This window comes from Rhinolophus sinicus, linkage group LG07 (genome assembly GCF_036562045.2).
Source record: "Rhinolophus sinicus isolate RSC01 linkage group LG07, ASM3656204v1, whole genome shotgun sequence".
Taxonomy (NCBI): domain Eukaryota; kingdom Metazoa; phylum Chordata; class Mammalia; order Chiroptera; family Rhinolophidae; genus Rhinolophus; species Rhinolophus sinicus.
The window spans coordinates 69,712,468-69,722,597 of NC_133757.1; the positions used below are offsets into that span (position 1 = coordinate 69,712,468).

At 54.4% G+C, this 10,130-nt stretch overlaps 1 protein-coding gene across 10 annotated transcripts; it reads left to right on the plus strand.

Annotated features, from left to right (window-relative positions):
• Positions 1 to 10,004, plus strand: TLE6 (TLE family member 6, subcortical maternal complex member). 10 transcript variants are annotated; one of them, XM_019743928.2, is made up of 16 exons: positions 1 to 139; positions 679 to 770; positions 1,218 to 1,291; positions 1,678 to 1,723; positions 2,767 to 2,808; positions 6,061 to 6,406; positions 6,523 to 6,545; positions 6,805 to 6,865; positions 6,958 to 7,061; positions 7,160 to 7,197; positions 7,735 to 8,020; positions 8,115 to 8,365; positions 8,660 to 8,801; positions 9,167 to 9,317; positions 9,543 to 9,619; positions 9,779 to 10,004. In XM_019743928.2, the coding sequence occupies exons 2-16, from the start codon at positions 702 to 704 to the stop codon at positions 9,881 to 9,883; spliced, it is 1,815 nt and encodes a 604-aa protein (XP_019599487.2). In that variant the 5' UTR covers positions 1 to 139; positions 679 to 701; the 3' UTR covers positions 9,884 to 10,004. The 10 variants fall into 10 exon arrangements, 9 of the variants coding, with proteins under 9 accessions (XP_019599487.2, XP_019599488.2, XP_074193639.1 ...); XM_019743929.2 differs by having other exon boundaries at positions 7,771 to 8,020; XM_074337538.1 differs by having other exon boundaries at positions 7,834 to 8,020.
• The last annotated feature ends 126 nt before the right edge of the window (positions 10,005 to 10,130 follow it).

The window sequence follows — 10,130 nt, forward strand, 5'->3', positions numbered from 1 at the left end:
CCGGGGAGGGACCAGGGCGGGCCGGGGCGGGGCCCGACTGGTCAAATGGCCCCCAGGTGAAGGGAGGCTCTTTCTGCCTGAACTTGGCTCACCCGCACGTCTACCTCCTTGCTTCTTCTGGACCTCTATTCTACGGAAGGTGTGTAGGCCCCAGGTCAGCTGGAGGACCCCAGGGTCCCCGGGCGGTGGAGGAGGCTGGAGGGGCAGGAGCCAAGCAAAGAATGTAGTTTGGTGGCGCAATTGTGATTGTGGTAATGAAGAGGTCTCTCTTCTTCTGCCTGAGAAATTCCTCCTAATTCACCTGGCCAACAACTCTTACTCATCCTTCAAAACCCTTTTCCAATGATGTTCTCCCATGCTTTAGAAAATTGGTCTCAAAACTAAGGTTGAGCTTTGGCATCCTTCTCTGGACTCCCCCAGCCCTGACTGTTCGCCCTGGGGGTCCCCACTGTTAGTCAGCACCTCCACAGGCACCAGAGTGTTTGATGAATGAACATAGGCTGTGGGGAAAGCAGTGGGATGCTGGAGGTCAGTCGGGGTTTGGGATCCAGGATTGGGTCCTGGAGGGGAGATCATGGTGTATGGTGTAGAAGGCCCAGGGGTGGGGCGGGGCTGCTTTGTCCCTGCCACTGCCTCGCCTGCTGCCCTCAGGACCTGCCATCTCCTTGTTGCTTTTAGACTCCTTGTGATTCCTGCCTGAGATGAGCTCTTGGGGCCATCTCAGCTCCCAGGGGCAACCTCCAAGGATGGTGAGGCCCCCAGGAACTTCGGTGAGGAGGGCATGAACCCCTGGGGTGGGGACAGGGAAGAGCCTGGGGACTGGGCTCTGTCTAATTCTCCTGCTTCTGATGGAAGGACTTGGGAGGGGCTGGCTAGGCTAACCCAACATACCTGATTGGTGCCAAGGCACTTGCTTTTTTAAATTAAACTTACTTAACACTCAGGTGTAAAACATGACTACATCACCTGTTAATATATTACAAGCAAACTCCCCCCTCCTCCAGACGTTACTTCCCAGATATGACCATTTCTAACAGTTTAGGGGGGGGGGGGGGAGGCAAATTGATTCCGTAAAGGACCAGAGAGGGAATAGTTTATATTTTTAAGGCGAGATGCAAAATAGAAGATACTCTGTGGGTACTTAGGTAGCAAGAGAGAAGGCAAATTACCTTCAGGTTTTAGGAGTCCTACCTCACCCTCCTTGAACCTTTTTCTAGGCTCATCCTGGGGCCAGCCTTCCAACCTTGACCTATCAGGGCATGCTGGAGCAGCTCAAGAAGCAGTTCCCCAGGTGAGGATGATTCACAGGGGTCCTGCTGTGACCCCTGAGGGAAAGTTCCACTGAGGGAAAGATTTCAGGTCTCTCGCTGGCTCAGAAGCCCCTGACCCAAATGACTGGACTAATAATAGGGGGAGCCTGAAACAGAAGGAAAACCAAACCAGTAATACCGACCCTGGCTTTATATTTAAATGTTTGATTTTTTGTTGTTCAGCGTGCATTTGCTTGCATTCAATTATATTTTTTTAAATGCTGCATTAAAATCATATTCATCTTGAGGCTGCCTTAAATGTGGCTCCTTTGAAGGGGACCTTCATTCTTACCCTGTCAGGGGGCGAGGTTCTTTCTGGGGAAGGAAGGCATCCCTCCCCTTCCAGCCAGTCTTTCTTCCCCTGCAGGTTCCCCCCTCAGTTGCCGGCACAGATGGAGAGCATTTACTACTTGGTGAGCCACAAACCAGGCAGCCCCTCCCAGAACATCCTAGAAAGGTGGTTCTGTTAGGCCCCAAGAGCAGGATTTCAGGGACACCGTCTTCTCTGTTTTGCTAACTTTGGGCAAGTGAGTTAACCCATTGAGCCCCATCTTCATGTGAGTTTTTCTTTTTCTTTCTTTTTTTTTGAGAATTTTTATGAGTTTATTTGAGCCAAACGGACAACATATGCCTAGGAGCAAGATCTCAAATTCTCCCAAGTTTTTTTATAATAACCTTGCTGTGAAAACTAGAAATTCCATATTTAAAGGTGTTTCTTCAGCTCACAGAGCATGACTAGAGCCCCTGCCCTTGAGGGATGTATGCTCTAATGTGCTGATATCTTCTAGAACTTTTACCAATGTTCTATATCAACAATGTCCAATGAGACACCTGCTAGCCACATGTGGCAATTGAGCATTTGTTTTTTAATTGATTTAAATTTGAATAGTCACACTTGACTAGTGGCTACCTCATTGGACTGAGCAGTTCTAAGGGGAGGAGAGAGACAAATAAATTGAGAAACAAGATTCACAAAATGTAAGCATTGTTAAAAAAAAAGGAAAGTGATGAAATGAAAAATGAGTAAAGATTTTGAGCTAGGGTAGTCAGGAAGGTCTCAGAGGAAGTGATGTTTGCAGAAGAGAAGGGGCTCCTGGTACCCCTAGAGAGAACAGGGAAAGGTATTCAGGCAGAGGGCAGGGTATGTACAAAGGACCTGGGGCAGGTGTGTTGGAGGAACAATGAGGAGGCCCATGTGGGAGCTGAGTGAGCAAGGGGGAGGGGTCTCTGGGGAGGCCCTTGACCTTCAATTCACATCTAGAATGGAATCCAGGGGTCTCTCTAATTAGCACCCACTCTGAGTGTATGAAGCGGTATCCCGTTAATGAGAGTAGGGACCGGTGAAATAGAGTGACTTGCCCAATGTCACACAGCTGGGGAGAAACATGCACAGCATTCAAATTACAGACCCTTGCCCACTTCCATTGACACTGTGACCCCTGTTGTTACTTCACAGCTCCAGAAGGTCCGGCAGGGTCTACAGGAACATCACAGACAGGTGAGTGAGTGACCAGGAACTCAGGTATGGCTGCCCCTCGAAAGGCAGGGTAGAGGAGGAGGAGGGGAGGGCAGGAGAGCCCTGTGGGCTTCTGGAGGACCCCGTGGAGATGGGAACCCTGAAGGGCTGTGGGCAGAGGAGAGATAGGACCTGTAATCCCCCAGGATATCAGCATGTCCCCACATCTTGGGAGTGCATCTTCCGGCCTTCTCCTTGGGACCCTGCGTGGCTCAGATGATGCTGGAGCCATTCGGTTCTTTGTAGGTCAGTGGCTTCCGCTTTGACGGGCTTGTTCTGTGGGCCAGGCACACCCGGATTGCCATCTTCCATGTGTCTGAGAGTTCTCAAGGGCCCGGCTCACACGAGCCAGGGGCAGGTCTGCACCGGGGGCCCTGGCTCCCTGCACAGGGCGCCTTGCCCAAGCTGAAGCATGACTTCCACCCCTGCCTGTCCTCCTGCCACCTGGCCCCTTTCTCCTGGGAGCTGGCAGGCCTTGCTGCCTGTGCCAGATGTGACTGGCAGAGGGCCAGGGCCATGTCTGCGATTTAGCAGGAGCTGGGGTGGGCAGCTCAGGGAACAGGGAGAGACAGAGCTGTAGGGGGGGCAGGAAGCAACCAGAACAGTTATTCATTCAACAGATATTTATCCATCACCTTGCCAAGTGCTGTTGTAGGCGCCAGGGAAATAGCAAAGGAGAACACAAACCCCTGCCTTTGGGATGAGAGGAGCTTGGTAAACAGAAGTGTCAGATGGTGAAGGCCAGGCGAGGTGAGGGTGGAATAGAGCAGCCCCAAGGGAATGTGGGCGACCAGGATGGGAGTGAGTTGTAATTCAGGGTAATCAAGAAAGACTCACTAAAAAGGTGACATTTGAATAGAGAACTAAAAGAGGGGAGGTAGGGGAGCCATGAGGGTGTCTGGAAAACAGCATATGCAAAGGCCCTGAGGTAGGACCATGCCTGGTGTGTGAGCAAAGTGAGCTGGAGCAGAGTGAGCGTGAGGGAGGGAGCTGGTCATGCAGGGCCTTGTGGGCCAAGGAAGGGCTGTGGGTAGAGGAGGAACGAGGGACCGGACCTGACTCAGGTACTCACAGGCGCCCTCTGGCTGCTACAGGGAGGATGGACTGTAGGGGGTCAGCAGAAGCCTGGGGACCACTGAGGACCGTCCAGGTGTGGGATGCTGGTCACTTAGAGCAGTTCAGTGGTGAGAAACGATCAGACTTTGGTCCTGCTTTGGGGAGGAATCTGACAGCTCTTGCTGAGTATCATGATGTGGGGAATGAGGCCCCAAGATGGGCTACTTCTATTGCTGCTCGACCCAGGAGGGTTCCCCCAACCCCACCCAGGAGATGATCCCTAGCAGCCTTGGAGCCATGTGGTCCCACACAGACCACCTCCCCCTCCTTGTTTTCCCAGCCTCCTTGCTGTGCATTTAAAATCCCAACCCACAGCAGCAGGCAGCCCCCCTGCTCCTGCCTGCCTACACACAGCTCTCCCCAGGGAGGGCCAGCTAGCAGGCAGGAGGGAGCAGCACTTTTCATGCTGAGTGCATTAAAGTGCCAGTAAATTGCGCATTAACGAGCCAGGGTGAATTGGGGAAGGCTCCCCTGGGCCTAGCACTGCTGGGAGGCCCAGCTGGGGAATCCATCACTGACTGTCCCAGGAGGCAGCAGCCCAGAGGCTGAGGGCTCAGAGGGGGTCCCCACATCCCAGCCCTGCCCACTATCATCCTGTTTGCCCAACAGGCAGGAGAGGGACCAGGCTGTGCCTGGAGGCAGGTAAACAGGTAAACACTGCCTGGCCACATGTTTCCTCTGACTTTTGGAAATTGACTGCTTCTCTGGGCCTCCATTTTCTCATCTGCAAAATGGGAATGCCAGTAGTGCCTGTTAAACAGAACTGATGACCCTTGGCATTTATGCTGCATTTCTTTATCAATTATCTTTCTTTGTGAGTCAGAACGTTTTCCCAGGATTTTGGAGTTTGCCCTGGGCCAGACAACTCTGGGGAGCTTCTAAGCATCTACCATGGAGGGAAGTATGCGTCTGCCTCTAGAGCCAAAGACCAAGTCCATGCTATCCTAAACAGTAGCCGTGGGACACATGCAGCTATTTAAGTTGACATTAAGCAAGTGTTACCAGCCACGTTTCTGGTACTCGATGGCCACGTGAAACTCACTGCTACCCCATTAGGCAGCGCTAGAGCAATTCCCTGTCACTATGTTTAGTCTGGCACTGGACTATATATAGCGGCACTTCATGCCCATTCCCATTGAGTTCCTTATCGTGCCAAGAAGGTGGATCTCCCCACTGCGAATTCTTGGGAATACTGGCCAGGAGGTTCCAGCCTTGTTTGCTGTATCCTTAGCTGGACGCCTGGCATGTCCTAGGAACCACTGCCCTTGGTTCTCGGTGCCTGTGCCGTCCGCTTTGGCAGCTGCTGGCCCCATGGGGCTGTTGAGCACTTGAAATGTGGCCGCTGGAACTGGAAGAATGTCATTTTTAATTGTACTTAACTTTATGCTTAAATAGCCATTGGTGGCCAGGGGTTACTGTGTGAAGCAGCACAATCATGTAGAAGTAGAGGTTAAAAATGCACTCAGTGCCCCTGTCGGGTCAGTGCCACAGAGGAAAGGAGCAGGCTTTGTGGTAGGGAAGAGCACACCCTGAAAGAGCAGACGGGTAGCCTGTGGGTGGGTATAAAAGGAAAATTGGAGATAGATCATTCAGTCCCTTCTGTGTCCGTAGAAACTTGGAACTTAATTTTGGAATGTCGCTCAGTTTTAAATATAAAATAATGTAGGTAACCCTCCCACTGGCTCTCCTAACTGTCCTGCTGTGGGTCCTTCTCTCTAAGAGGTACCCATCAGTTTCTTGGTGTCTTGCCAATGTTTAAGAAGATTCAAATATCGGGCCCATACAAAGGGACGTATGTACATATTGTTTTGCTTTATGGAGCCATTTTAAACAAAAGTGTGGTGTTTGGGTTTTAGTTTTCAAACATCCTGAGAAAAGCAGCTGGGAGACACACCCAGATCTCCACTTTCTACCATATTATAATGGCCACTGGCTTCTAGGTTTAGATTTTATCACCCGCTGCCAAGGCTGGCCTCTGGGTATTGCGAACCACCCCAAACGTTCAAGGTGGGTGGTATATCCCTGTTTTACACACTGGGAAACCTGCTTGTAGGAGGGGGTTTGTGCCCAGGGCTGTCCGATAACAAAGCCTTAGCTGGAATGATGCTCCCCCTCCAGGCAGAAAACTTCCTACGGATGGTGGAGACCTGCAGCCAACCCCCGCCTGGGGAACAGGCTGACCAGGACTCGTGGGGGCCAGGCAGCCCCAAGGCTTCCCGGCACCCAGAGGTCAAGCCCCCGCAGCCCTGCAGTTTCCAGACGCTGGACTTTGAAGACGTCATGGCCATGAGGTCATCCACCTGCCTCCAGCAGCCCTCCAGAAGGGACGACACCCCAGTCCACCAGCTACACCCACAGCCGTCCTGGGACTCGGAGCCCCTGTTTTGGCAGGATGTTCTGACTGAGCAACTCTGGCAGATTTTTGCTGGGACCTACCATGAGGTGGACCAGCCGAGTCACAGGCGTGAGTCTTCCTGAGGGTGGGAAGGGGGCGGCATGGGACCAGAGCACATGGAGGACGGCACAGGTTGAACCTGTCTTTCTGCTGTCTCTATCACTTTCTTCCCCTCCTGTTGGCAGTGACAGAACAGGTGCCAGGTGTGGTAAGTAAGTGGGCTGGGTGGTTATCCTGGCAAGTTCCCATGGGACTGGTCCACCACCTCCAGCTCTTGCATGCCCTCCAAGGACTCAGGACTGTTCCCCAAGACTGTCTACAACTCCACCCAGATGGGAAGACGGGACTAGGGGCAGTTTCCCGAGTCCTGTCCTCACTGCCTGGGCCTCCCTAAGGTTTTTTGGTTCTAAGACAGACCCTAAGCAGGTTCTCTGGTCTGACCAGATTGCCCTATTTCTCATGGGCAGGAAAGCCAGGAGCCAGGACCACACTCCTCTGGAGTGGAACCGTGTACTAAAGATGCTTTGGGTAATCTCAGTGGGCGGGGGGTGGCCTGCTCGGGAGTGAGGGTGGCGGTGGGGAGAGCATTCTGCTGCTTATCTATTCTTATCTCTGCCCAGTCCTCAGCCCTCTGGAACCCCCCCACAGCTCCCCAGCAGGTTCCCAAGAAGGGAGCACAAGGCCAGGCATGGCAGCAGGGGGGATGCTTTCTCGTGTGGCCCAGGTGAGACCAGTCTGAGTTGGCACCCCACCCCGAAAGTCTGCAGGGGCTGGGGCAGAGGGAGCCAAAGCATCTTAGCTGTGATATTGGTCCACCCACAGGTGCCTGCTAGGAGAGGCTGTCACTTTCTGAAGCCCGTGTAAGTGTAGGCACTGCCCCTCCTCTCTCCACCTCTGTCCCCAGGAGGTAGAGGGAACCAGAGGTGTAGGTGTGTCCCCCATCACCCTCACGGTGCTGTCCTCATAAGTGGAGATGAGGGGTCTGAGTAGGGATGTGGGTAGGCAGTGATCTTCACACCAGCATCACTGCCCCTCCCACCCCAGGCTCAAGGAATTGGGGGAAAGAACTCACGTGGAATGGGGAGGGAGGGGCGCTGGGTCAGAGCTGGATGTAGGTAGTCCTAACCTTATGGTTTGAGGCTGGGGGAGCCCAGGTGAGAGAGAGAGACAGCTTGGAGGAAGGGGCCTAATGGTTAGGACCTTGAAGGATGAGCATGAGTTTTCTAGGTAGAAGCCGGGCTGGGGGGAGGGCGGTTATGGAAGAGGGAAAATACTTGGAGGGGTGTGGATAGGAGATTAGAGGAAGTATAGTGTAATGGGGAAACCCCCACATCTGAAAAAGAGCAAAGCCCCTCTAGGGCTTGATGGATGCCCTCGCTGAACAGAGGGGTTCACAGGCAGGCTGGTGACCCCGAAGTGTCCCGTCCTATAAGATGCTGGGACCCTGAGGACTTCAAAGATGCCTGGAGGCCGGATTTCTTGCCCTGGCATTCCAGGAAGTTGGCCACCCCATACAGAATGGAGAAGAAGCGGACACTAAAACATGGGGAGCCCGTGCTGTCCATAGCAGTCAGCAGCTTCATGCGGCATGCGTTCACCTGTGGCAGGGGTGGTGTCAAGGTGTGGTGTCTGGTCGGCCAGGTGGTGGAGGATAGGCTCCCTGTGAGCCACCTGCGTGTACAGGTGAGGCTGGAACTGCCTCCAGAGGCAGGACTTGGGCGAGCTGGAAGAGCTATCTGCAGGAGAGGAAGCTTACCTACACCTCTACCCACCCCAGACCCACGGGGCCTACCTGCGCACCTGCCTGGTGTCCTCAGACAGCACCACCCTGCTGACGGGAGGCCACAACCTGGTCGGGGTGAGCGTGTGGGATCTGACGGCGCCCTCGCTCCATGTGCGAGATGAGCTGCCGTGTGCCGCTCTCACCTGCCAGGCCCTGGCTGCCAAGCTGGAGGACAAGCTGGCCTTCGCCGGCTTCACTGATGGCACCATCAGGATCTGGGACCTGCGGAACCAGCGTGTGGTCAGGTGTGGCCCTGGAATGGGCGGGGGGCCCTGAGAGTTCCTTCCAACCTCGTGCCCTGAGCTGGTGCTCAGTGGTTCAAGGTTAAAGCCTCTTGCCTGCTTGAACTCAGGTTTGAGGAAGTTGAAGACCCAGATTCAAATGTTGGCTGGGCTGTTTCCTCAAAGCCCCATCTTGGTACTTTTTGTTTACCTCAGCTTCCCTGTCTGTCAACTAGGTGTGGTTGGGTGGGTGGTGGTCCTGGGGCTCAAAGCTCAGAGTCTCGGCCCCAACCCTCTCCTGATGCCTCTCCCGGCCAGGGACCTGCCAGGACCCACAAATGGAGCCAAGAGCATTGCTGTCAAAGGCCAGAACATCTGGATGGGGGGTCTAGATGCCTGCCTGCGGTGCTGGGACCTGAGGAAGGCTGGGGAGCCTCAGGAATACCAATTTGAGTCTCAGGTGTGGGGGCTGGGATGGGGCCTGCTTAGCCAGGTAGTGTCTGGGCTTCGGGTTAGATAAGGAGGTGGACATTGAGGGTAAGATTGGGGTGGGGTATTGGCATCCCATGTCTTGGTGTTGCCGGGAGGAGTAGCGTTGGATGCTTTCATAGTCTATCATTTAGTCTCTGTGATCCCACAAAGTAGAAGACCAACCCATTCTATAGACAAGCAAATTGAGGTCCAGAGATGTAAAGTTGCTTGTTGGGGCCTCGCAACCAGGAAATGGGCAGGTGGTCAGCTCCCAGGGTGGGTTCCTGTGCTCCTTCCCACCTCCCAGGCCAGGCTGGGCCTTGACCAAATTCCTTCCTGCCACCTCCTCCCCAGATAATAAGCCTGTCCCCCAGCCCTCGGGAGGACTGCGTTCTGGTGGGCACAGCCAATGGCCAGCAGTGGCTGCAGCCCACCCATGGGGGCCAGAAGCACATGGTGGGCTGTAAGGACAGCACCATCCTCGGTCTCAAGTTCTCCCCCTTCGGTGAGTGGGCAGCAGTACCAGGTGGGGGAGCTCCCTGTGGCCCTCAGCCTCCCACAGGGCTCCCCCCTCAGGTCAACTGGGCCCAACCCTTTCTGACCCTTCCTGAGCCCCCTCCCACACTCTTCATGAGCAGGAACCTCAGTGATGCTGCCCGCAGGGCATGAGGGAGGTGGGGACTCCCTGTTTCCCTGATCCCCAGGGGTGTGGCCCTCTGCCTCCTTCCAGGCCAGTGGTGGGTGAGCGTTGGCATGGACAACCTGGTCAGCATCTACAGCATGCCCACTGGGTCCATGGTGTTCCAGGTACCAGGGTGGGCGGGGGTGGGGCAGGCAGTGCTAGGGGGCTGCTGAGGCCAGGACTCCCAGTGCCGAGGCCCCACAGGGACCATATTTGAACTGACAGGCAGATTTAGGGGGAAGGTCAAGTGAGCCCCCCCTTGCTGTGCTGCCCAACCCTCCCAGGTACCCGAGACCTCTTCAGTCATGTGCTGTGATGTGTCCTCTAATAACCAGCTGATCGTCACGGGGTCCAGGGACCACGCCTCAGTGTACCAGATCACGTACTGAGGGGCTTACCACTGTCATCCCAACTCAGGCTCCTCCTCTTTTTCCCCCAAAGAAGGGGGCTAGTGGTGGAGGGGATGGTGATCTTTGTCACATGTAATAAAGCAACCAAGGGAAAAAAACAGGTGATCTGGTTCTCCATCGTGCCGTGGCTGTCTCATGGAGATTGGTAAGGACTTTGTCCAGTGTGAGTCTCTGAGCCTTTTTAGTCTATGTTCTCTGAGAATCTGATCGAAGCCACTGACCCCAA